The sequence below is a fragment of the Apteryx mantelli genome, chromosome 2 (assembly GCF_036417845.1).
Source record: "Apteryx mantelli isolate bAptMan1 chromosome 2, bAptMan1.hap1, whole genome shotgun sequence".
Classification (NCBI taxonomy): Eukaryota; Metazoa; Chordata; class Aves; order Apterygiformes; family Apterygidae; genus Apteryx; species Apteryx mantelli.
In genome coordinates, this window is record NC_089979.1 from 93,853,473 (window position 1) to 93,881,164 (window position 27,692).

General features: G+C 35.8%; 1 protein-coding gene across 11 annotated transcripts; it reads right to left on the minus strand.

The window, feature by feature from the left end:
• On the minus strand, window positions 1–27,242 carry LOC106496948 (uncharacterized). Of its 11 annotated transcripts, XR_010883399.1 has the most exons (10): window positions 27,157–27,242; window positions 17,889–18,068; window positions 17,401–17,496; window positions 15,589–15,729; window positions 9,481–9,557; window positions 8,332–8,405; window positions 6,226–6,371; window positions 5,542–5,614; window positions 5,330–5,436; window positions 1–3,142 (listed from the first exon to the last, which is right to left on the minus strand). XR_010883399.1 is itself a non-coding variant. In XM_067291080.1 (8 exons), the coding sequence occupies exons 4-8, from the start codon at window positions 17,986–17,988 to the stop codon at window positions 6,741–6,743; spliced, it is 507 nt and encodes a 168-aa protein (XP_067147181.1). In that variant the 5' UTR covers window positions 17,989–18,068; window positions 26,204–26,257; window positions 26,352–26,509; window positions 27,157–27,242; the 3' UTR covers window positions 6,423–6,740. The 11 variants fall into 11 exon arrangements, 7 of the variants coding, with proteins under 7 accessions (XP_067147181.1, XP_067147180.1, XP_067147179.1 ...); XR_010883400.1 differs by lacking the exon at window positions 5,330–5,436 and having other exon boundaries at window positions 9,481–9,530; XR_010883398.1 differs by lacking the exon at window positions 5,330–5,436.
• Between the last annotated feature and the right edge of the window lie 450 nt (window positions 27,243–27,692).

Here is a 27,692-nt window from a genome sequence, read left to right on the forward strand (position 1 = left end):
TACCTTTTTGTGGAACAGTGTGTATTGTGGTAATTCTGTTTTTATACAGCCATGAAGATTTTATTCAATGAAAGATCATAAAAAAACATGTTCCCTTGACTTATATGATGAATTAAAAATCTGGAAAAAGCAGAATTAAATCATAGAGATTTTTGCAGTCACATGCGAATGTTGAGTACTTGCTGGACAATAAAACAGTGAAGATCCTTGAGAGGTTATGTTAAATCCCCCCTTGAAGATTCTCGAATGGCTATAATAAATATATACAGAACCAATGAGATTATTATCCTCAATTCTTGAATGTAAGTCCAGCAGCAGAAGCATACAGGGCTTAGGCTCTTTTTATTGGATGAACAAAACTACTTAAATATTTTCTAGGTTTTCACAAGACCTATGACACCTTCAAAAGAATGAAGAAATGATTCATTTGTTAGTTTTGAATTCAAAGGAATTAGGAGAAAAGGTGGAAGAAACAGAGTCCAATTTTACTTGCAAGTTATGAAATTTGAACACAAGGGAGAGAAATTTGATACAGGTTTCTGATGAGCTTTCCAACTAAGAGCTAATGATGGTCTGTCACCATCAGAGTGAAGAGCTGGGTTGGCTTAAGAAAGACCAGAGACAGCACCAGGGCACTTCAAAGAAGCACAAGATTCTTTCTGTTGCTTTTATAACATGACCCAGCTGACACATTTACAAAACATTATTTTCTTCTCTGTAGAAAGCTAGAGTTAACGTCAATAGTTTGCTCTAGAGAGAGCTGTTTTGGTTCTGTTTCCATTTAATTTGGCTCTTCTCAACAGAATGGCAGCAAGGGATAGGCACCAGCAGAGTCTGTTTGTATGCTCTTAGGAGTGGATAATCCAAGGGGGCAAATATCAGAGCAAGTAAGAGAGAGCAAGGGATTCCTGGCTTACATTTCTGAGTTTTGGTTCCAGTAGGAGTTCGGATTTCTGATTTTTCAGAGAGAATAATAGCTTGCTCTTCATTCATGTTCTAGTTTTATGCTACTTTACCTAATGTCATAAATTGGAGTTTTGCATGTATGTATCCTCACTGAAAAGTAATGCATTGTTTATACATCCATACTGAGCTTTATGATGCTTTTCTAGGTCTTTCTTTCACATAGTAAGCATATTTCAAAAAGTCTTCTTCAACAGTGTCACTCTTTCTAGGAAGCCCTGGGAGTATTTACTGAGAGCAAATGGAAGTGTGGGTACTCCTCTGCCAAACCATGGCCTAGATGTTCATAATAGAAGTCTGGACTCTACGATGACTTCCTCTAGTCAAATGAATTAGACTTTTGCTTCAAATGCTACTTTTTTCTTATTGGGTTTCACTTATTTGCCACTGTCCTGCTAGACTTGAATTTAACTTCCAAGATATTCTTTGAACAACTGGTGTTTTTATACAGTTAGACCAGTGGTTCCAGCTGTTCATGTGGACCGAATGCAGGTTGCAACTGTAATTGCTAACAGGGGCTCCACCTACCACCTCTAAAGCTTTCTGCCTTTGCGGTAAATGTTTGGAGTTAAATGCTTGTTTTGGGCTCTTTCTCCCACTCCTCTCTAGGCCGCAAGTTCTTGCAGAGCCCAGTGCATAAGACAGTTAAAAACAGAGAAAACCCCTCCTTGAACGTTTTCAAGACCTAAAAGGTTTCTGTGCCTTACCACACTACAGTAAAAATGGTACACTTTCATTAGCATTGAAATAGTAAATGGGGGCCTCATATTTGGTGATTTATGTCATGGAGCTAGTCTCCTATTATTACATTTGAAGCTGATCAATTCTATACAGATTCAATGCTATCAACATTTGCACTATTTGAGGCTGATTGTGCATGATCAGTATGGTATATAAAGCAAACGTGATTACTTTGACCATTGATGAAACATCAAGTAGACCAAAAACTTTCTTAATTTTAATGTGCTTAACACATACACTGCTAAATGGAAAAATCTAGATGTATGTGCATTAAAGATCTAGTTTTAGCTGCAGTACTTTGAAAATTTTGGCTTATTGAATCATTTTCAGATTTTATTGTATGAACATTGTTAACATTCATTTAATTTTATCATTTTTTCAAAATGATATATAAAATAACTAATGTTTCCCACTTTAGACAGTCTTTTTCACAATACATATATTAAAGCCTTTAGAATATATTTTAATACTCTCCACTTGGATATAATTTTCATTTAAATCATGAAAGATAAAATATTCTTCTGCAGGCATAACATAGCATCAACTTTTATGATCAATATATTCTTTTTCTTCTACTTAGACTCTACAGTGATAGTAAGGGAAAAAAAATAAAAACTGTTACATTAGTCCGTTATTCTCAAAGTACTGGCTACTTATATTTAGAAACAGTTCGGTATATTTTAAGCACATTTGGATTTAGCACGACTGCTACAAAACTGAACTGCCTTGAACTTGCCCTTCTGCCTTCTTCAACAGGAACAAAGTCACGGTCAAAAACAGATTCATGCTAGACATTTTGAAGGAGACTTACCTGAAGGACAATAGTAAAATGTTTAAAGAGTAAAAGCTCTTAATTTTTTTTCCTGCAGTGCTCACAACATAAAGGATAATAAAAGATAGTCTTTCTTGATGATGCAAGATATAATGCAGGAATGCTAGCATCATGTATATAGAGATTTTTTTTAAAAACTTAAATTTTCCAATAGATGATCAGAACCATACTATTATATATTCTTTGAACCTCTAAACAACTTTCCAACTCATTGTATTAACAAATGTCCAATAATCAGACCTGCTTTTTAAAACAGAATAAATTTATTCTTCTCCCAAGGTAGTCTCTGATGCGCCTTCCTCAAAGCTGGTTTCTGCTTCATTTGGCCAAGTGTAGTCAGGAGAGTGATCTGAGCCGCAGGGTGTTGATGTTTCTGTAACTGTGACATTACTTAATAACCCTCTAGATTCTTCCTGTAAGCAGCCACCCTTGTTTTTTGGCAAATGCTTTCTGTCATATATGGCAGGGCTCCTCAGTTTCCTTCTTTGTGCTTGAATCTCGGCATCAGTTGCAATATTTGCAAAGGCTTTCAATTTAGTTTTCAGTTCTGATTCTGCTTCTATGTATTGGGCTGCTAGCCTTTTTCTACAGCATGGCTGAATAATCCTGGAGGGTTAAAAAGCTCTAATTAGGGGTTTAGGACATAAAACAGAACAGGGGTTTGTGCAAAGTTTTTCTTTATGTTCATGATCATTAGATACTGCTTCTCACCAGTGCTAATGGTGCATGTTTCAAACTGCTCTTCAAGTCACTGGTCTATGATTCTGCACTGGTGCATGCTCTGACAGTAGGGGTTGTTACTACTGTTTAGTATATAAATTTACTTTTTAATCAATTTTTGGACTGTAGCAGCAGCAGTAAATATATATAAAGATACATTTATACAGCTATATATGCATATCTGTCTATCTCACAGTGCCCAGTATCAGGCTCTCTGTCTCACCCTCTTCTGCTAAAGCACAATCAGGCATTGCAGAGAAGAATTTTTTTCTCCAGGAGAACCTACCTACAAAATCACTCTCCTGATTTATGAGCCACTTTGGAGCATAAAGACTATGTCAAGCAACTTTTGGGGGCATGAAGGATACTACTACCATAGCTAGGAACAAGAACAAATTAAAAAAAATCCCCTTCTATGACATAAATGGTTCCTGAGCTAATGGCTGAAGTACCAAATTCTGCAAAGTCTCCCTGTTGGACTGGAGGCTGATTTGGCTGGAAAAGCAGCTTTGCAGAAAAGGTCCCAGGGATGGGGGAGGGAGGGAGGTCCAGGTGGACACCAAGTAGAGCAGGAGCCAGCAATGTGCCGAAGTTGTGGCAAAGGTGGCCTGCAGCATCCTGGGCTGCATTAGGAAGAGCACTGCCAGCAGATTGAGGGAGGTTATCCTTCCCCTTTACTCATCCCTGGTGAGGCCACCCCTGGAGTACTTGTCCAGTTCTGGGCTCTCCAGTATGAGAGAGACATGGACACACTGAAGTGAGTTCAGACACTCATTCTGGGGTCCGTAAATGATGAAGAGAGTGGAGCAGCTGACCTAGGACAAGAGGCTGCGAGAGCTGGGATTTTTTTAGCCTCAAGAAGAGACGGCTCAGGTGGGATCTCATCAGTGTGTATAAATACCTGATTGAGGGCAGGGGCACATCTCTCTAGTGAATCAAGGTGGTATCGGATCTCTCTGAGAGAGATGTCATGTTCTACAGCCAGCAATTAACACTTTTCATCAAGTTTAGATTTTCTACCTTTAAAGACAGCTTGGAGAACAACACACTGCTGTCATGAGGAAAGATTTACTTTACACTTCCAAATAATCCCTGGGAAAAGTTTTTTCTGTCTTTTGTTCAAATTTTTAATGCTTCTTTGTGGCATAAATTGAGCAATTGAAAACCTTTTATATATGCTTAAGCATGTGAAATACATTCATCACTTGTTCCTTATTCATTCCCATCACAGCAAAAGTGCTGAAACCTTGAAGCTACTACAAGAAATACGTTAAAAAAAATCATTGAAGAACAGATGAATAAGGAGAGATGCTGTGCACCAGAATGAAGAAGATATTTGGTAACTTTCTGTCTGAAAGCAGTTTTTAATCTTCATTCAGTCCACCCTGTCAGGTGTTTTCTTCAGTCTGTTGCGCAGTACCTCTCCTTATTTATCTGTTCTTTAACGATTTTTTTAGAAGACGAATTAAAAAGACCTATGCTCTTAATTTTTGCCTGAACTGAGGACCCTACTCCCAGGGCTTCCAGCAAAACCTCTAGTCTGTAAAGTGCCCTGCTGAGAAGCATCTCTCCTCTGCAAGGAGAGAAGCAGGGAAAAAACATCTTAGTTACTATCATCTGTCTCATTTTTAAGATTTCAAGAGTTTCATGACTGACTGACCATCTGCCTATAAACCTTTCAATAAAAAGAAGTCAAACTGTGTTTTTTAAGTAAGTGTCTTATTTCTGGCAAACTTTTAGTGAGTAAACAGAATTTTGAGCTAAATCCTATTGAAACCAATAATGAAGATTGTTTCAGCTGTTGCAGAAAATAATAGCTTGATTTTTTTTTTTTTAGTTTAAAATACAGATCTTCAAATTTATTCTGACACAAAATATATTTGAATTCTGGATTCAAGTAAGACACAGACTGCTATTTTTAGTATGCTTAGCCATATCCTCTACTGCAGTAGGGGGTACACTGAGCCAAAGATCTGAGTTACTGTAGCATTCTCCCATTCTGGCCAGCACAGACTGTGTTTTTCAGTCTGTAAATTACAGAGCACCAAAAAAAAAAAAAAAAAAAAATCTTACAAAAGCTGTTGATTTGTGTGCTCTTGCCTGATTCTATAGTCCCATCTCAGATTCACTTGGGAAGTTTCCTTTCATATTTTGTCCGTGAAGATGCACAGGATTCCTAGCTATTAGCATTAAAGTACACAGAAATAATATTATAATATAAACTTATAGATATGCATAATAGTTGTATTATATACAGTTTTAAAAAATTCCACAAATACTCTTACACCCAAGATGCCCATACGACAAGGATGACTCCAGGGGAGAAAATCGAGAAACCTATCCAGATTTGCAGAGTTCCTGAAAAAGACAGAGATTCTAGTGAGTCACAGAAATAAAGTAGAGCCTGTGCACTTCTCCAGTTTCGCTTGGCTAGGTGTGTCAAAGAACACAGATGCCCTGCTACTCGGCACAGACAAGCAGAGAAAAGGACTCAGACATTCATAGTAACTTTTGGAAATTTAACTGGGAAGTATTTCTGCCTTTAACCCCACGGTTTCACTTTTGGGCTTTGTTTATTTCCCTTGTTTAGAAATAGGGATTTGAATTTTTGTTTTTTCTATTGCAATCCATCTTGTATGGTCCTTCCTGTTAATAAGCATATGCAAATCACTATTCTGATTCTGCTGTTTTTCATATCTGCTTCACACTTTTTTGCCCTTGAGTACATGCCATATAGGCATAGGATCAAAAGGAAGTAGGTCTAAGCATAGAAATGGATTATGATTACCTGCCAAAATCTATGTTCCATGACACTGTGGGAAAACACTAAATACATCTCCCAATCCCATATCCTTTTATGATAAAAATAGCAAAAAATGATTACTTCAGTAGAATTTAAGCTACTCCTATCATTGCCAATGCAGCCTCTTTTTCTTATTATTGCATAACTTACTGTGACAGTCACTTACAGTTTTGGCTCCTTTTCTATCAGTAGTATGTTGCTTTGGACAGCTTTTGCATGCAGTTTGCCCATATTTTTCATTGTAAGATCCAGGTGGACAGAACGTACATACAGTATTATACTCAGCATTAAATCTACCAGGTGGGCATGTTACTATAAAAAAAAAGTAAACTGCTATAAGAGTAGAAGTAGAGTATTTTATTATATAAAATATAGGCTTAAAAAACTGAAATTATACTGATTATAGACCTGATTTTGTGCTTACTAAATTGGGACTGCACTATTGTAATTCTAGTGATGTAAGTAGAGTAACACTAGCTATAGCAAAAGATTGTTGGATCAAACACTCTGGTACAAATTGTCTATGATGTGGTGCAAAAATACTGAAGTTTGTAGTCACTTTTTACCCAGTTCTTACTTTAGGAAGTTCACTAAATCTACTGCATAAGTAAATAAAAACTTCAAGAAAGAACTTCAGGGTCTGACTTTTAATTGTTTAATTGGATAATGGTGGGTAATAATTCACAGTTTTAGAGTAAAGTTGATTTCCAGGGTCTTGAAGACTGATTCTAAAACTCCGTTATATTCAGCTGAGAAGGAAGGGTGAGGATGAACCTGTAGATTAATGATATGAAAATGCTCTTAAAGAAATAAAATATATTTGGTTCTTTTCTGCCTGCCTTTATGAATAAATAGGGCATAAAAATTGTGGAGTTTTGTTGTTGTGGTATTACGTGGAAGATGATGACAATAGGAGATAGAAGTCTTATGCTTATTTTGAAGAAATGGCAGTTTATGATCTCCAACATGTTAGACATTTGGGTTAAGTCACATTTTCTAAAATGACATCTCAAAGATTTTTAAACAGGCTTAAGAGAAATCAGCTTCCCTCTCAGTTAGTTAGGTAGCAGAGTCATAATGGTAATTGTTGATAGAATGCTCTTCAGAAAACAGTAGATGAGTATTCCTTTATGTTTACAAAAAGAAAAGCCAAGCATACTAATATTAGCCTTCTTTTGCCTTTTATAAAAGATAAAATAATTAATTTTACTTGTCACCTTTTAAGGAAATGTTTTTGTCAATTATATGTTTCAGCAAACCAACCTGATCTTGCATATCGCATGCTCATTTATAATCAGCAAGAAGCTCAAGGTGCTAATTTCAAAAGCTCAAATTCCTTCAGATTCCTTCAGTTACAAGAAACTGTGGGCTGGGTACAAAATACAATTGGAAGAAAGGAAGTGTTTCTAAGAACATGTAAAAATTTTGAATCGTGGGGTTTTTTTGGCTTCTGTTCTCATCATCCTTTTCTATCATCTAATTTTTGATAAACTTCTGTTTATACAATTGTCATGGATAATGTATTTCAGTGCTGTAGAAAAGACTGATATAAGCCCAGAATTTTTTGACAGGATAAACATTACAAATTTGTTTATATTTGACAAGGTTTGGTTTCATTTTCTGTTCCATTCTTAGCAGAACTAGACAGTGGAAGAACATTCATTCTAGGAACAAGTACACATTGCATAGCAACACAGGCCTGAAAGGGACCTTCTAGGTCATATGTGCTGTTTCCCTTTTACACTTGTGGGTAACCAGGCCGTAGAATCATTGCCAGTGCTACAGACTAGTTAAGAACAGTCCATGTTTGAAACATGATCACCTAAACTGTTCTGGAAAAACAAGTAGTGCTGGAAGGCATAAAAAGTGCTGGAGTCATGTTCAAAAAAAAAAATTGTGCTAAATTTTCCAAGATGTGTTACAAAACATACTTCAATGAGTTCCCTGCATTGCAGCTGACCCTTGTGAGGAAAGACTGCTAACATTTTTTTCTGCTGATTTCCAAAACCCTGAAAAAGATTAGTTTCTGCTGAATAATGTGTATGTGTGTTTGTCTGCCTGTGCAGCTTTTCTGAGGATCATGCAGTAGCAGCATTCTTATTTTCCCCAGAGGCCTTCTTGGCTGTCACATTAAATTAAACTTAGATAAGGCCAAATTTTTACTGCTGAATCTTATCAGGTTCATTTCCCACCAATTGCTATAAAATTCTTATAAGAAGTATAGCTCTATTTCAGCAGAACTCATTAGGCAAAGTTAATGTTCTTCTATTACTAGAGTCGTAGCAGTTGTTTTCCATCAAGGCTTCAGTTTGTTCCCTTGTTCACATTCAACACAGTTTTGTAGGACTGAGGAAGAGGGATAATAAAACACTGCTTAGAGAAATCTCCAGTGATCTGTGCTCTGAACAATTTTGTTATGCATTTACTTTAAGTATATTTTAACTGTCTGTAATTTACATTTTTAGCCATACAATTGAACACTTTAAATGTTTCTTTACTCGTTTACATTCATATCAAACTTATATCAGCACTTGATATTATTATAGCTTTAATAATATCAACACTTGGTTGATAACAACAATTTATTTTAGCAAAGAATCCAAACTTTTTAACTTAACAATCCTGCACTGTATTTTTCCTTTCAACCAGTCAGGGCAATAGTGCAACTTCTATATGTTAACATGTGACCACAGTTCAATTCACTCATGACAAGCAAATTCCTCAGGACTATGTTATCCATTTGCTTTTCTGCACAGCTTCAACTGTCAATAGGATCACAGCTTCAAAAGTTTATTTTTTCCATTTCTTAACATTTCTTATTTTTTATTTAGGTGAATATATTGTTTTATCTGTCTTTCCTTTTTCTGGACAAAACCTTCCACATCTTTAACAGATGGAGTAATCGGTATTCCACACCTAAATTGATGCTTTTCCTCCAATCTAACTGGCCTCTCCTGCACTATGAATGAAAGATTACCTCCTTCTTTCCCAGGATCTGAATGTCCATCCTCTGTGCAGCGTGGACACAAGTTAGAACACAAAAGTGCTGGTAATCTGTATGCTCAGGACAGATGACCTCTCTCACAGTACTATGGGAAAGAACTGTAGCATGACTGAGTGCTTCCGCTCAAAGAGCAGTGGGTATTGGGGCCCTGTTTTTCACACTAGTAAGTACTGTACCATGTTGATTCAGGAAAAAAAGCATACAATATAAGAATAAACCGGTCTGCGCAACAAATTCACAGATCTCTGCAGTGTTGTTATTTCTGGTTGTAATGACAATACGGTTTTCTATCACATTTATTCTTGCATGCAAAGTTCCTTAACTATACAGGCTTTTAATACAATGACACGAGGACAGAAATGTAAACGGATCAAATTTCTAAAAATATATTTTCATATTGCTAATGAATAATTGCACCTTTTTGATACAGTTGAAGGAATTTTCACAGTCGGAACTTTCACAGGGATCTGTAAATGCCAATGCAAAAGGAAAAACTGAAAATTAACAAAAAGAGATCTTCAGTTAATACACACATTAAGACAGATTAACAGGGACTGCTACACTAAGAAACAATTTATACTTCAAAATAATTTAAGATGAAAAATAGATAACCAAAGGGTTTGCATGTTCTGTTTAGTCCTGTAAGTATTTTTATTTGTTCCCATTTCCCCACCTCTGTGTGAAGAGGGAACATATCACATGGCTATATACAATAGACGTATATAGTACATGGCAAGAAGTCAATTTGCTCTCTTGCCTTGTGATCATGACTGCTGCTGATGATGAAAAAAAAATTACCTTACAAAAAAATGACAACTTACTAAGTATGAGCATTCAAGTATAAAACTGAAATTCTGTTTTAAATATATTTACATACACATTATATACGAAAGAGAACATGCAGGGAAATTAGTATTCCAGTATTAAAAAAGTGTTCTGCTAGAATACAAGTTTGAATTTTTCAGGTTACTACTATAACTTTGGTTTTCAAATACAAATGGCAATCAAGGATGCAGAATGGACACCATTTTATTTGCCAGGTAATTTATACATAGTGTTGTCTGGCTCTAAGTCCTGACACCTTCTGAAGTTTGCAAAAAGATTAAAAAGATATCTCTAAACTGCACCTCAGAGTGTTGCATTCTAAAATGAATCCCTCAATAGCTGCTCATTTTTCTCTGAGTTAGCAACAATACTCTTCCTCCAGTGCAGGGTAATAAAAGCAGCTTCTGAGTACCAGCTGCAAGTGCTTACATTAGTCAGGTAACTGCTAACAATCTTCTATAAAGTAGGAAAAAAAAAAGCAGCCAGCAGAAGTCCAGTTCCTCTGGCATAAGAAAGTAAGTTTAAATATTTTCAGCCAGTAATTCCTTGTAGAAATTGAGCTGCTGCCAATGAGGCTGTGGTTCCATTATCATTAACTACAGATCTGTGTGCTACCCAGCTCAACTGAGTACTAACATAATCCAGATCAGAAATAGGCACGTGACTAGATTTTCCTGATTTGTCCAGAAGACAAGATACAGTATTTAGGCTGTCTAGCTTTTATGCTGGCTGCAGGAAAACAAATGCTGTCATCTGCTCTGTCATAAACACATGCTCTGAGCATGTGTTGTTCATATGTAAGCTGGTGGGTTTTTCCTTTTTAACAAATTTGAACTAGCAATGTAAGCTCTGGATCAGCATTTAGTATTTTATGGCTGTAATATTTTCTTAAGTGCTACTCAGAACCCTAATGCAGGATCTACAGTATCAATGAACCATAGCTTGAAGAACTCACCCAAGACCAGGTAAATCAAAGAAGAAAGTGTAAGAAATGCAAGTATACATTTCAAAACTAAAGAATGTATTTTTAACTCAGTTTAACTGTCAGATTAGAACAGTCATGAAGATAAAGTAACTTAGGTTCTAATTTTGCCAAGCAATGTGGAGGACTGTGTGTCTTTGATCTCTGAATGCTTCTAGTATAGTTTAAGACATCCTGGATCCTTAATTCTTGTGCTGCACTACACAGGTTCTATCAATAGTAGCATCCTGTGGAGGTCTCAGCATGAAAACTGTTAGTGTCTGGGCTTAAGGTCACGTGAGTAAGTGTTGGATAGAATAATGTACATGAGTCAATTAAAAAAATATCATATGTGGCCTTCTCTGTGAAACAGAAAAACAGTAGGTTTAGACTGCTACATTTTAGTAAAATTGAAAAGCACAGTGAGATTGTGTATTACAGATATATCCGGGCGCTGTTTAAAAAGGCCAGTGTTATAACACAAGAATAGTCCTTGGTTTCACAAATCTCAGTGTGCCTGATTTGACTTCTGTTAAGGCATGGGATACCACCACAGAGTCTTAACTCATAATTTACAAAGCTTTTTGCAATTGATTTTCTAGAGTGTTATTTTACTCCCCAAAAGAAAAATGTTATTTGTAGGAGCTGCTGATTATTTCTTCAGATTATAGTTAACCTAGAATTATGCAGTTAGGACAAGGTAGATGATATATCACGTCTCCTAATTGCTCTCCCTTGTTCCTGTGGATTTTGTATTAGCAGAGTAGAGACCAGAAAAACAGTTGGAAAAGTTCAGAGAGTTGCTCATAGGGTTGGTGACAGAAACCAGTTTGGCCTGACATTTTATTACACAAAGATTATGGTCATTTTAAGAATATGAAAGTAGATTAATGTCTCTTCTTCCATATTCTTGGAAGCCTTCCACAATCTCCGTCATCACATAGCCCCTGCTATCAATTCCAGCTTATTTTTGTTTTTTCCTATTAGGCCATTTTCACTGCAGTAGCTATCACTGAACATTTACTTGCCAGTACAAACTAACCTCTCTTACACAAAACTTATGAATTACAAGAAACTTCAGTCATGTGATTTTTATGGCAATTTAGATAAACTTGATCTTTAAAAACAGAAATAAGTTTTTGATCTCACCTTCAGCAGAGATGGTGCACTCCTCTGCTGAAAATACAACTGTGTTCTCTATTACTTTAACTTACATGAGTTAACCAGCCTGATGTTACATTATAAAAATTGGATATGCCCAGTGTACCCAGAACATGAGCTCTATATTTTTAACTGGGTGCACATGGGTGTGTATATAAATGTTTTACTACCACAGAAGTTTTTTCTCTGTTCCATGGAAGTAATTTGAGAAACTAAAAGAAAAATATCTATCTTACCTACAAACCGGCATGTAAGTTTGTGTGTTAGCACTGCATTTGTATCTGTGGCTGCATGGCACTGCATATTCCACTGCTGAATTCCACACTGCAAGCCATGAATTAATTTCTTCAAGTCTTCTAACAGTCTTTTTTCAAAGGAAACAACTGCACTGGTTTCACAGCTTTCTGTTTTGAATTCTGATGCCAGATGTAGGCTTTTCCCTGGCTTATGATACACTGTAAAAAATGCAGATTCCCTTAGCTATCTAAACTCTTTCTCATCCAGTATTTATCTCAACCCAGTTAGCTATTCATAGCATACTTAGAGCATGCTATTACAGTAACTTGAATACCTACTTTCATGTTCTGTATAGTACATAGTTTGTTTTCATTATTTCACAACTAATGGCCACCATGGTAGTAACAGGGTAAATAGAGAGGTGTGACTGTCTAAGCACCCCAATCACAATCTCACCCATGTTTAGTTCTATATGGTTTCTATACTGTAATTATATCACTGAATGTATGATTTATGAAATAATGTCTTTCTAGCTTCAGAAGGTTACTATGGGAGAAACCGGGCAGGCAGAAAGAGTCAGAGAAATGAAACTATATAACAGAATGTTTATTAAGAAGGCCAATGGAAGAAATGGCAATTAATCTAATTTCCTTTATTAATGTGTGATGATTGTGATATACCATCATCAACAAGCTCAAGCAGGCAAACCTCTCAGGATTATTCTGGGAAGAGAGAAGCAGCTTTGCTAACAACAGCAAAAATTTGCAGCAGTAATAACTATCAGGGCAGGCCAATCACGGAACATGCCAGGGAGCTAAGTTACAAGACTACCAGGTTAGCTGTGATGCTGCAATAGCTAACATAATCTTGATTACACAATACAGAATTCTATTATTCTGTTATTTTGTCTTGTTACTTTTCTTTCATGACTGTTGCCATTTGCAAATCCGAAATGAATTTTTTTTTATCATTGAATCCTTTCCAGTAATACAACTGAACCTGAAGTTGGGTTAACCTACGTACCGTTTAGATGTTCAAACCACAGATGTCTATGGCTGAATGAGCTACCTATGCTTCCTATATAGCCCATGGAGAGAAATAAGGATTTTTAGGGTGATTCATCTAATGTAATTTAAATATTCAATGTAGGATAAGAAATAATGCATTCTAGGAATGCCTGTCTAGTCAGATGAGAGCTACCCTTGCTGATCTAATGAACGATGCATGGTATATTTCCTTAACAGTGGTAAACTTAATTAGGATGCATTTAGATGTTCTAAGAATGATTTTTGTCCAAGTTTAACAAAAAAAATGGAAGGGTGTGGTTGCAATCTGGTAATATGCATGCCATGTTCATGGAGAGAAGTTTCTCTTGGCAAGTGTTTAAAAAACTTCACAGGCAAACAACAGGAATGGGGGAGAGGGTCAGAGACTCAGAAATTCTCTTTGAATTTGTCACATTATTATTGCTTCTACATTATGTGTGGTACAGAAGCACTACGTGAAGCACAAAATGTTACCATTACTGTGATCTTTCTTGCTTTGATGATGTAAGTCATTATTCATTATACCTTGTATTTACTTTTCGTTTTACAGTTAGAAGAAGCGCACTCAGCAAGTAAAAAAAATAAAATAGAAAATACCTACATTAATAACACAACTGAGTTAATATCACTGGGACAATCTTTGGAAATGAACTAGCTATTCAATATCTGCTCTCAATGCTATAATAAAATTTCCAAAACTCAACAGTTAATCTGAATTTCCTTTATACAATAGTGTTTTACTTCAGACATGTACTGATCCAGATTAAGATAAAGGCACTAACAGCATGTATGTAGCAATTTTATCATTCAGCAATATTCTGTTTTTTAATTTTGTACAGCGGAGTAGATGTTTCATACCAGACCATAGTGGAAACATTTATTCTTAGCACATGAATGTGCAGCTGCTGTTCATCTTTAATAAAGGTTTAGTGCATACTGCGATGGACTTTTAATTATATTATTTTTAATATATCATGGTTTTCCAAGGATACATTTTCCAGCTTTGAGTAGCTGGAAAAATTTCGCTACATATGCTAACCATTTTGCTGGTCTCCTCACTTATTTTGCATTTTAAAAATGTGGCTATTCCCAGAATTTTACTACCTGGATCTAGGATGTGATAAGGGTCCTTTTAAGAAATGCTTAACACTTTCGACTTCCATGCACTGCAATAGGAACTGAGAGCAGTCCACAAGTTGTATGAGGTTTTTGGCCCAGATCTGTATTTGCTAGAGCCAGTAAACTAAAATTCCTAAGAAGGAACAGAACTTTCTTGGAATTAAATAAAGCAATACCTAGGCACAGTCTTGGAAAGATATATTTTGATAAACTGAGGAGCAGATCATGATCTTGTGGTTTTAAAACAGAGCTTCAACCCTAATATTAAAAATAAATGATAGATTAAATACAGCAGCCAAGGTTGTGTCCCCCTCAGAAATCCTGTAGGTGGCATCACAGCATAATTTTAATTACTATTTGAGCTGCTTTTAGTTTGGAAGGAAAGAGACCATATTTGGATTTTTTTTCAATTCTTTTCAAAGCTAGCTATTTTCTACATCTTCCAGCTCTATCTCTTGTTCCATCTTATTCTCAAGATCAAGTCTGTATAGGCTTGACAAGGCTCTCGTGTTTTAAATAAATTTACTTTTTCCTGTAGCTGCCCTTCCTGAAGTATCCAGAACTGTCCCAAGAATATAATTCTGTAGTAGATGGACTGGCATGTCACTTTTGAATGCTTTTTGAGAAGTATACGTGACATTAAGGACCTCAGTGTTGAAAAAGGTGCATATGCTCCAAATACATGAACACCTTTAACTTAAGTACTTAGCAGCTGAAAACAGTCTGCACATCTAACAGCAGTAATATGAAAACTTAGTAGATATTACTCTCAAAAATGTAGCTAGAGAGGGAATTTAAACAGGAGTTTTGAAGAATTCAGTGCTAGACATAAGCGTTTAAAGGAGAGTTAAGCAACTATAGCTCTTTATGACTTTAGCTTATAATCATTCGATTTCTTACTGGACAGAATGAGTTATACTCATAAAAATGTTTCAGTCTGAGTAGATCATAAACAGTATGAGCAGTAAACATAATTTCTGTACATAATTTCATTATATTTTTCTTAGGCAGTCTCTTTAAAGTATACATGGTATACAACAGTTATGTATAAGGGTTTCTTTCCAATATGCTATTACCAAGCTACTTCTATATTTATGCCAGTCCTGAGGTAAACATTGGAAAAAATATAATGATATTAGAATAAATCAAAAAGCAGTACAATTAAACTTTACTTGCCATAGATCATAAAACGCACTTCTGTCATCATATGTTTGTCATTATGTACATAGGTAACTTTACAGGTATAACTTCCAGTGTCACTTGCGTGAATATTATAGATCTCCAGATAACCTTCTGTTAAAACAAGTCCTTCTGAGTCTAGAAATAGATATTTGAGATACTATAAAATAAATAACAAGACAAAGTAACATTCTTTTGTTAACAACCTCTAACGAACAAAATATTTAAGAAAGTATTTAAATGCTTGTTCTATGAGTTTCCAAAGCATTGACTTGTTTCTCCCTTTGTGTGAGTGTGCATATGTGTAGGTGATAAATTTCTTGCAAAACACAATCTATAGAGGAAAAGGATAATCAGGAAGAAATATCTGGAAAATTCAAATCCTGACAGCATTTTTCTTAATAGCGGAAGGGAGAATTCAGACATAGATCTGTAATATTTAGTGAATTACAAGTAGTAATAGTGAAATGAAAGTAGACCATTATGTTAGAGACATATTCATGACAAATGACACTTAGCTCTTGGTCTTCTAAAGAAACTAGTTGCTTTGGAAGAGGCTCATTTTGAGTTTTTTACTTCTAACTATTGAAACACTTTATTCAAAAGGGGTTTTTATTCCCAATTTACACTAAAATAGCCTCCAAACAAAACAAAAAGTTGATTCACATATTGAGGAAGGCCAACATTAATTTAATTCCCTAAAATATCCTAAAACAGAACAGAAGCACTGTTTAGATGCCCAAGGAAAAAATTGTGATCCAGTCTCCTTTTCTGATCTACTATCAGTTTCCAAACTGTTGGTAGGGGGTGAAAGAGTATAAAACAATAGCTGATAATTGCTCATTTTGAATGGAGCTTAGGAGAGGGCTAGACCCATATATTTCGAGGACATTCTTTCTGCTTCTCTAGATATATAGCAGTGTGACAAATCATAAATCTTTCCTCACTGAATTTGAAGTGTTGTATTTAGCAGTTCTTACTGAGAAAGACAATGCAAAGCATTTGTAGGGCATATATTATTTCTATAGTTTACGTCTCATTATTACTTATTTTCCTTTCAACTTTTTTCTTTTAACCTCCCTCTCGATAATTTTTCCCTGTTGTTTATTCCTGTTAATGGAATCACCTCTTATTGTCTTATTTTCATAACTCACTTGGCTGTTCCCTTCTTCTTTTTCCTATTTTCCTCTTAATTGTTTTCTTCCTTCTGCTCCTTTGCATCATTTCCACCCTGATCTCTCTCACAACTCTCTTTCTTCCACCTTTAAAAACATCTTCTTTACTTTTTTCCTCCAAATCAAACTGACACTGATCTTCTCTCAGAAGTCGTATAACCATAAACGTAACATTAATACAGGAAACTGACTACAAATCCTTAACTTTCTTCTAGCTAAACACAGTCTAATTTAGAGAGAAGTAATCACAGAAGTTTTAACTGTTTTTTTTTTTTTTTAACAAGTTTATATGTAAAATCTGAAGTGCTTGTTACTGGCATGGCATTATGTCAAGTCATTCAAATTAACTTGCATCCACTTTTGACATACAAATACATGATTCTCCATAAAATAATTTTTAAAATCATAATTTCAGCATTACCATTTTAAAGTTATATAATTTGAATGGTTTATACAGCCTTGTGTTTCTGTTCTGAATTTATTATTTTTCATTATAATACACTTCTGCTGTCTTGCAAATACGAAACTTTTTATAAACTGCTTCTATTTTTGCATATTGTACTACAAAACTGTATAAACCAAAAATTAAATCAGAATGCATTAAATTAGCTGTAGATATTAAAAAGATAATTACCTTTAGTTATCAAGCCCACGGGACCAACCCACTGATATTCTGGATCATTTATTCCTTCCTTTAACAACTTTTCAGTCAAGCATTTAAGAATTAAGCCTTTGGAATTAATAGAAACATACACTTGAACTAAAAAAAACCAATACCATTAGATACACAAAAATAGAGCTTGAGATCAAAACGAATACTGAGGCAATTGACACTATTGTAAGACAGTCAATACTTCAAAGTGGATCTCTGTGTGAAATACAGGCCTTGGTGACTTCTGTATATGCACAAAAAGAGCTTTAACTTCTCATGTCATTTATCTAGCAGCCTTGATAGAGGTGAATCTTATTTCCATGGAATACAGAAGTACAATCACTGCATAGGAAATAATGTGAGGGGAAAAGAAAAAAACAAAACCCTCTAGATAATTAATAACTATGAAATGTCAGAATATAGATTAATATAAATGAATAATCAGGTTTCTCAAGAAATGTTTGGCTTACCAGTGGAGTTTTCTTTTCCAAGTATTTGATGAGGTGTTTGTGGAACATCTGGGATAGATGTTATTTTCATGGGTTCAGAGAGAGCCACTGAGTTGTGCATTCTAATTATACCTTCTTGTTTCAAGTGTGCATCTCCTTTCTTTGTGAGTTGAGTCTTATCCAAGAAATGAGAGCTTCCTGCTAATCAATACAAGTCAATCATGTTTAAAAACAAGTAGTGCAACACTAAAAACTTTAACAATCAAAAATAAATTAAAATCAGTTCTGGTCTAAAATATTCAATGATCTGTGACACTAAAACCATGTAATTTTGCCTTTCTGCTTTGTGTTGTATTAGATGCTTCCTATTCTGAAAAAAAAAAATACATACTTCTTAAAACTTGGGATGAGACTAGCAGCAATTCAAAACAGATATGTTACCCTTTTGTGGAATTAAACTAGGTTCCAGATTCTAGAAGTAAATAGTATTGGGTTATATGTAAATGTTTGGAAAGTTGACTTCTTGCTGCCAGATTATGTATGTGGATGACACTTGGTGTTTGTGATGACTACTTTAGCTAGAGGAGACAGAATAGAAAGGTTCTTCTCAGATTAAGTTTCAAAAAGGGAAATTTTAATAACATTTGTACTGTCAAAGCAAATAAGTCTCCTTGAAAAGAATAAGTAAAAATGCAATTGCCCTAGAAATAGTCTAAAAGATAAGATTGCCCAATCACACATGTGAAATATGAGGGAAACCTGTCCCATCCATATTAAGTACAAATCTTAAAACAACTCCAAGTCAAAGTCAATTTCCACTGCAGCAGTAATTTAAACCCTTCCTAGGTTTTATCTTTGGCAAGTGCAAGTAAAATTGAAATTAAGCCAAATAATATATTTCTTTGGTCTAAAAAAAGGGAAAGAGTATTTTTAGTCATTACTTGCTAATCTCCTATGAAGATTTAATACTAGGATTGATGGGTACCAGTACTGTAAATCCACAGAAAGGTATATAATTGATGACCAAAATAGTCTGACACCTGAGACTGGACAATATGAGCAATAATAATACAGAAATAATAACATGGATATATGGACACCAGAAGGACCTGAAGGACTATTCAGGTTTCCTTCTGCCAAACATGTTAGATTTCTACATATGATGTTTGATTAAAAATTGTAACTCTTAAAGTCAACGCAGAAACATATAGCCTGTTCAGCAAGAAATTCTACTTTGTCTGTCAGCAATATACACACATGTTCAAAAGTTCAAACTGTAGCAGAAGATAGACTTGCTGAAAGTGAGCAGATAAAGACAGAAAAAACACACAATTATGTCATAGTGGGGGTCGGAGATTCATGCCAAAGTGGAAAGACGTAGCAAACCAGATTCTGTCATAGTCTACCCTGAATCGATATTCATCAGTGCTTTGTTTCTGATTTGGATGACACAATAGAAAATAAAATAAAATTTGCACACAGTACTAAGCTGGAGAGGTTTACAACTATCTTGAACAGCAGCATAAAGCTCAAAATGACCCTGACAAATTAGAAAAAGGGTTAGAAAAGAGAAGATGCAATTCATTAAGAAGTTTGTGACATCAGGTAGGAATACGCAATTGCACAAATACAGGCATGCTGTGTCTAGACTTGGGCGCCACATTTCAAGAAAGCATAAGGTGATTGAGAAGAGAACAAATGAGACAGTCGTGACCTATAAGGAAAGACTGAAAGAATTAGCTTTGCTCCATTCAAAGAGGACAGAGGGGTGATGTCTTCAGATACACAGTAGGTACTGCCAAGAGGAAAGCATTGTTTTCTATGCCCACTGGGACAGGAAAACAAATTGCAACACACAAGATTGAGGAAAATTTCCTACCAGTAATTATAATTCAAGGAACAGATTGCCGGAGGGGGTTGTACTGTCTTCATCACTGGAGGTATTTTAGAAGAGGTTAGTCAAATCTCCACCAGGAGGGGGGGGGGGGGGAAAGCATGAGTACAATTCATCCTGCTTTTGGTAAGAGATCAGGTGAGAAAAATAACATGTTAATTTCAAGACTCTTTCATTCCTGTTTTCTGATTTAGTCAGTTAATACTTGAGAAACAAAGGAGTTTATGGTCTTGACTGAACATAATCCAGAATGCCTTCCTATTTGTATCAAGAAGGTCCATTACTTTCATATTTCATTGCAATATGAAAATGACTGCATTGATCAATTTTCATGCAGAGCTTTGGAGAGTTGACCCTTCTACATTTGCTACTTGTCTTATATAAATACAGTGTAAATTCTATTTTAAGACATTCTGTAGAGTACCTTGAAATACTGGGGTATTTCATACTGGGTACAAACACAGAGATAACCTTTGGTTAGCCTTACTTATCTAGTGTTCTGGAATCAGAAACATAAGCTCATGTTTTGGGAAGGATTAGGAAAAGGCCCATTCTTTGAGAAGCAGTTCCTAAGTCTTTTTGTCTAGACAGTTTACAGTTGTGTTCCTTCTTCATCCATGTTAAACTCCTCTTATGTGAGGAGGAATAAACTTACTCACATTTTCAATTTTTCATTTTAGATTTTTTTTTTTTTTGACATCTGATATGCTAGGTACTCTGAACCTGCAGAGTAGAATTAAGCCTTTAACTAAATTTTAGTGATTTTTCTTCCTAACTCTTTATCCTGCTGCTTTCAATTGCTTTTATTACTCTCTTACTATCTTATTTTCTTACTACCAGTCAATGTTACATTGACTTTATGGGCTTGTATACTGGACTCTTACTCTAGCAATGCTAGAAGATATTCCTAAAGCATACAATATGCCTACAAAGGCATATAAAATTTTAGAAAATTAAATCCCATTGCAATTGCAGAAGTTTATTGTACTTTTTGCTGTCCTTTTCATGTCTTTGTAAGTCTTAACTGATTGTCTAGCTGTGTTCTGTTATTTAATTTACAACACAAATTTGCTTAATAAACTTCTTTCAACATCCTCATAAGCAGCCACCACCAACATGACTTTTTTATTATGTAATTTCTTTCAGACCTTGTATTTTTAGTCTGCTCTCCTGTAACTGGTCTTACTGAACAATTCAGTTTGCTATATGTCCCTGCAAAAAACTTTTGGAAATACTGATCTATTTTGGTAAAATTTGGCAGGGAGGCAAAGGTAATAAAGGTCTTAAAACATTCATAGGCAGCTAGGTAAACGAAAGACCAAAATGTGAATGCTAATGAATTTGATCCTAAAAGTTTTTTTATTTCTTCAGCTGATTTCTGTAGATATGTCAGCTTATATGCCATGATTAAAATATAAGAGGAGAAAGAAGAGTTTCAAAGTTCTGCAGAGTAACATAACCCCAGCTGAAGTCAACCAAGAAAACTAAACTCCTAAAACAAGATTTCATTGGCTGTGCTGTTTACAAACCTTCTTGCTCACTTCATGCACTCAGAAGTTTCCCAGTTTTATTTTGTTCTGGTGGTATTACCTGTTTCACCTCATGATTACTAAAAGAAGCCTGAAACACCCTTTTTGGGTTAAGGATTTTTTCCCTGTGAATTCTGCTTCAATTGCAAGGCCTGAGCTTAAAAACAACCAATTTTTCAAGTCATCAATGACATACAATAATACTTAACACAATAGGAACTTTATGTAATTTTCGCACAGTTATGTATTGTATTATGAATAATTATATTAAATGTTTTAAATTCCTTAGGACCTGCTACAACAAGTAGAACAAACCACCACTCCTAGAGTTTGCAAACCTCTGCTAAGATAAAATGTACCAAATTGTTGGCATGAAAATAAGCCAAATCCATAATGATACTTTTTGTCACTAGCAATACAGGAAGCTCTTTAACTGGATGGTTCAAGAGAGTGAACAGACAAACAGACACACTAAAACCCCTCCAGGTTTTAACCCTTGTGAGCAAAGAAGTTAATGCTTTCAAGATTCCTTGGAAAACACTGATTGTTCAAGGAACTTCTCTGAACAGAGAAATGAAAATATTATAAATGAGATATAGATAAAAATTCAGCAAAGCAGCCTTAATTCAGAGAAGGGAAAACCAGTAAATGAGGAAACCAAATTATAACTAGAGATGTCACTGAAGACAAGCAGAAAGAACCAGAGAAACTAAACCTGCCATAGCATGTCAAGTGATCTTTGAAGTTACTAAATCTTTGTCTATCATTCAGGAAGGAAATTAGAATTTGAATAATTACATTATTAGTACATTAGAATTTGCATAACAAACATTAGGTGTCAGCACCGTTTTTTTCTCTGATATACGGGGCCTCATATAATAGCTAGCAGTTGTTAATCATTAATTGTTTTATTCCTGTAAAAAATAATTTTACCATCATCATTTTATTACCAATATAATTCACCACAAATATACAAATTTCAGAGGAGTATGGAATGCATTAGGGAAACAGCATAAAGCCTAACAACTTTGTGTTGCAAGCACAGAAAAAGGTATGCAGCTGTACAGCAAGAATTAAATACTAGTAGATAAAGCTTTGAAAAAACATACGGTCTTGTCTCCCAGAAAGGACAAGGTTCTAAACGTCTAGTGAAACAACAATCTAGTAACATCATCTAGTAGAAAATAAAGCAAGGATTGTGAAGTCCTCCTAAAACAGTTCTAATGTAAAACTGTTATTTGAATTTTAAGATACAGAGTCAGGAAAAGATAACACAGAAAGGAACAGACATTTATCTCCACAAAGAGGACCCCCTGCCCTCTCCCTGCTTTCATCAATAGCTAATTTTATTTAGATGTTTCACTGCAGCAACAGTTGCATGCCAATTAAATATGGCATCTTTCAGTTTATACACAAATAACGTTTGAAGGTTTATCAGTACTTCTCAGTGATATCTAATAAAATGAAATACCTATAACTTAGTGCAACAACATAAGGCTACAGCCAAACACTCTTAAGCACACTAATACTGACAGTACAAAAAATTAATTTTATAACAGCTTTTTTATTAATGAATCAACTCCTCAAATAGCAACTTTTAACTCCATTCAGCCGAGGGCATCAAGAAATCATTTTTAAGTAGATGATTTGATTAAAAAATTAAAATAATAAAGAACTAAGAAAGCTTATACAGCCTGAGAATTTGTCACACAATGTTGTTCATATTAATGAGGATATATGTAAAGGAAAAACTCACATATTCTGAAACAGGCATTTATGTTAAACAGTTATATGAAAATATATAGCAGCTTGTATCTTCAAAGCACGCCACAAACAAAAACTCATGTAATTCCTATAATTAGTACACTTCTATGTTGTAAATGCTCCAAAATATTCCTAATGCTGAAAATAATGGACAGAGAATGGAAGATTCATTAAGGAAATGCTCTAAAAGTATAGATTTAAAAATTAAAGCAGCATATCATAAAATATAAAAGATAAAAAATATAAAAATACAACAAGCATGTATATATTATATATTATATGTTTACGTGTATATATACATATGTAAACATATATTATATTTTTATATTTATTTTTATAAATAGTGGCATTTTTATATATGATAGAGAATAATTAACAAGGTCACAGTTAATCTGTGAACCTTAGTCTAGAAATTTTGTAAAAATAAGGTATTCCCATATGACAAGACTCACACATTCATTCTGCTGTTGAATGGACTGATCTGTACTACCTTGGCTGTTGCTTTGTTTATGGTTAGTCTCACCAAGCAGGAAAAGCATAAAAAAAACAGGAGTTCACATTCAGTGAAGAAAGGCTCATAGTTTTCATTCCTTTATTCTCCCTGCCACTGTTATCTTGTATTAGTGTAAAACCAATAATAACTATATTATTAATTAGGCTCAGTATTTGGTATTTTTGCCGACTGAAGATAAAATCCAGATGTCAAAACCCACTGATATTAATATACATACATCCAGAAAGCATGACCTGTTCCACTGTTTATCTTTCTCCTCTTGCTTAGGTTTCAAGATAAGAATGAAGCCAGTAGCACTATATTAACTCTTTTTAACATGAAGAGCTCTTCAAATAGAACTGATATAAGGCAAGACATGAGCTGAGTTGCTAAAGGTTGGTTATCAAGTGGACAAAATGAGCTAATGTAAGTATCAACAAAAAAGTCTACACACAAATCTTTTTTTCTGTGATTTGAAGCATTAATTTTAAAGCTATCCCTGCAGAGATAATACTCCAGGGTTTTATATTCTTATAGGTAGATACTTTTTAGGTAGGAGTCTAACTGAAAGTAATACCACAACTTACAGAAGGATATCTGTTTACTGTAAGATGTATGTTTAAATACAATAAGAGTTCCATTCACAAGATATGGAGGATGGAGTGAATGGTAGATAGAACTCCACATTTTTCATAGTTCCTGGAATCAATGTCATCGTTCTTACCTAAATATTTAGCCATATGATAAACTATGCCTGAAGCAGGCAGATAAAGACTGATGTTTACCATTAATTACTTAATTACTATTAATTATTTTTTGATTACACATTTTTTCCACACTTGAGCACTGCTACTGCATGTGATATAAAACCTAAAGATATTATAGAAGGATGCACATTACTGAGATTAAAAGAAATGGATTTGATGATTTATCTGACCAAATGAAATAATAAATTGCATTTAAAGAGTCTGGATTACACTAGAGTTAGCAAAGTCCATAGCAGCTCATTATTTCTGCAGACAATAGCCTTCAAGCTAGCAGTTGTACCTACAATGCTAAGAATTTATTAGCAAGCTTAATTTGGATTCCATCATGAATAGGGACTATTTCCAACTACAAAGATCCTGAGATTTTGCATCTTTTAGTGGAACATCTTCCAGAATTAGAAAGAAAAGCAAAATATCTTGCATCTACATCTATGAGGAAAGCTTTACATTTGCAAATTATAAAATTTTTTACATTCCCTAACACAAAAAAGAAAAAAAACTTTAAGTGACGACACTTGTAAATTTTTACAGTTTTTGTGGCAATAAGTTCTAGTCTTAGGCCAGCTACCAAGAAATCCCATATCTTCAGACAGAAGCCCTGCTTTGAAAAGCCAAAATCCCTGTTAGATTTAGCTGTAGTCAGAGAAGATAATGTTTCCATAACTAGGGTTAGTAATCTCTCCAGCCACTGCAGCTAAATCCCTCAGGAATGAGGAGTCTTCAACTGTTGGGATTCAAAACTCTGCAAAAATGCAAATGGGAATGTGGAGTTAGGTTAAAATGGCAGGCACTGCAGCAACAGCAGAGTACAGACATTGCCCATTCTGCTGCTTTTGTCATATGGATTCAGCTTTAACAGATAGGAGGTAGTACTGTGATAGGTGATAATTTGTTACATCAACTCGTGAAGTGATTTTACCATGAAACTAGGCACTAAGTACGGGCTATCAACTCGTGATTTTACCATGAAAGTAGGTGCTAAGTACGGGCTATCACCACAATGATTGTACTGAGCCAGCAGAGCGATATTGTATTGTGAAATGTATGCACGCGACCTGAAGGGCACCACGCACAACGCAGAGGAAGACCCCAGCTTTCATCCCGACCCCCCCAGCAACAGCCGGCGCAACCACAGAAGTTACAGGCATATAAGGGGATTATGAGGGGGGGATTGCGCGCGCCGTTGGTGGAGCAGGAGACTCCCCGGCCGCCCAGCGCTGTTTTGCTTACTTGTGACTTGCTCAATTATTTTATTAAATTGGAATTTATGCAACCTGGCCCGAGTGGTTGTCAATTTGTCGCGTTTACCTATAACAGTACAGACTAAAGCTGAAGAAGTTTCTTACTCTCTATAGCTCCAGTTGATCTTGGAGATTTATGGAATTTTCTTTATCTTCTTGCTTTAGAATACCTACTAACAAACTTTTAATGCTAATAATTTTTATGATTTTACAATAAAAACAGTATTCAAATTAGGCATTATGATCAATGTCTTAAGATGCTAAGTAACAAGCACAGAAGAAAAAATGGGAATAGAAGGTACTGCTCATGGGCAGTACTGAACAATGCTGACAAGGCAGAATGCAGAATGTAGATCTGAAAAACTGAAATAATGCCTTTGAAATGATAAAAGACAAAAAAGAATAAAAAGGAAAAACTAAAGAATTTTGCCTAAAACTGCATTAAAGACCCAGAACATCATTTAACTTTTGTTGACTTTAATACAAGCCATACATTATTTGATAGATTCTTAGTTTAATTCATAAAGACACTAAAATTACATAAATAGTCACAAAATGTCATGTTTTCAGTCAAATGTGTTATCTATATAGGATCATGAATACTGTCTTTAAAAAAGTGTATACTGAACATATAGGTATATAAATTACCTCAGAGAGCAAAGAAAATGAGTGGAATGTTAGCATGGATCCTGTTGGAAGACTCTGAATGAAAAAAAACAGAAACGGGCAGAATTCATACTTTAAAAAAAAAAAGCGCTTGCTGAACATCAGTGAAGAAGGAAAGGTACGCTTCCACCTTGATTTATCATCTGCCAGTGTTCAGAAATGTAGGTCAGATTCTCAAGAAGCCTGATGGCTGCATTATTTAGAAATGTTTTCAGTTCTTTTTATTGTCATCTGTTTTTCAGAGGTGACACAGGATTTCCTTTACAACCAAGAGGTCTAGAAACTAACCTTAAAAAAAAAAAAAAAAAAAAAAGCAATAGCTGAAATCCCAATAGCAGGACTGTGAGTGGCCTGTAAAACTGAGTGCCAGCAATACCAACAACGGGAGCATCTGAAACGTTTTTCTGAACATGAGCAAGTAAGAGGCCTGGCAGAAAGGTAGTTCAGACTGATTTATACCAAAAAAAAAAGAAAAAAAGAAAGAAAAAAAAAAAGAAAAGGTGTGCTAAGAGCCTTATGCAGAAATGGAAGAGGAATAAAATAGCATAGCCAGGAAATACACCGAGGAAGTGCTAAGACATTAAGCTGTGGCAACAGCTTTGAAAAAACATTAACAGTCGAGGGCAAGATCCCTGAGCTCAGGAAGTAAGAATGAAAAGCATGAAAACCCACAACAGACCTGGCACACACATGTGATTTTGTGATTTGTTCACAGTTTGGGAACTTCCCCCCCCCCACAAAAAAAAATTAACCCCGCCGAGCCACACTGAGCACCCGGCCCGGGGGCGGATGGGCACAGCCCGCCCGAGGAGTGGAGCAAAGCCCAACGCCAGCGGGAGCCGGACCCGCCGCGGGGAAAGCTCGGAAACGGCCCCCGCAGGCCGCGCGGCATGGCGGCAGCGGCGCTGGCCTCCCTCAGCGCTGGGCTCACTCACCCGCCGCCCCCAGCAGCAGTAGCGAAGCCGCCGCAGAAAACAGAGCTCCGCGAGCCGGAGGGGCCGTTAGCGCCATGTCGTAGCCAGGCACGCGCGGCGGGGGGCGGGGCGCCCCCGGAGGCGGGTGTCGCAGAGCCCCTAAGGGAGCGGTAGGGAGGGCGGCCCCGGGCGAGGGATAGAGGGGGGCCCCGGGCAGGGGTGGAGGCGGAGGCGGCAGTTGGCCTTTGAGCGCGGGCCCCTGACGCCCTTCCTCGCAGTCCTTTTTCCTCGTGAGCTGTTCTGTGGAATTAGGTTTTAATGTCAGGTTTTTACTAAGGGGATTGGCTAGCCCAGTCCTGTAGAGGGCCCTCTTAAGGAGCAGACAGACTGGACCAAAGCTGTAGGTTGAATGATGATGTGATGGTGCTGGGGCTCGTAACTGAGAAGTTGAAAGGGTCATTAATAGGAAGTGAAGTTCCTGTGGGAGGCTTGTGCAGAGAAGAGCTTGGTGTAAAGATCAGATAAGACAGCTGCTGGGGAGAGATGGTGGAGGAGTG

Bases quoted from the DNA above. Each gene is read 5' to 3' on its own strand.
- LOC106496948 (XM_067291074.1), bottom strand. From the start codon at position 27,232: ATGGCGCTAACGGCCCCTCCGGCTCGCGGAGCTCTGTTTTCTGCGGCG. The intron at 17,497-17,888 runs GTAAGCCAAACA...TTAATTCCAAAG, and splicing joins TGGAAAAGAAAACTCCACTG to GCTTAATTCTTAAATGCTTG. The intron at 15,730-17,400 runs GTAATTATCTTT...ATCTATTTCTAG, and splicing joins CGTGGGCTTGATAACTAAAG to ACTCAGAAGGACTTGTTTTA.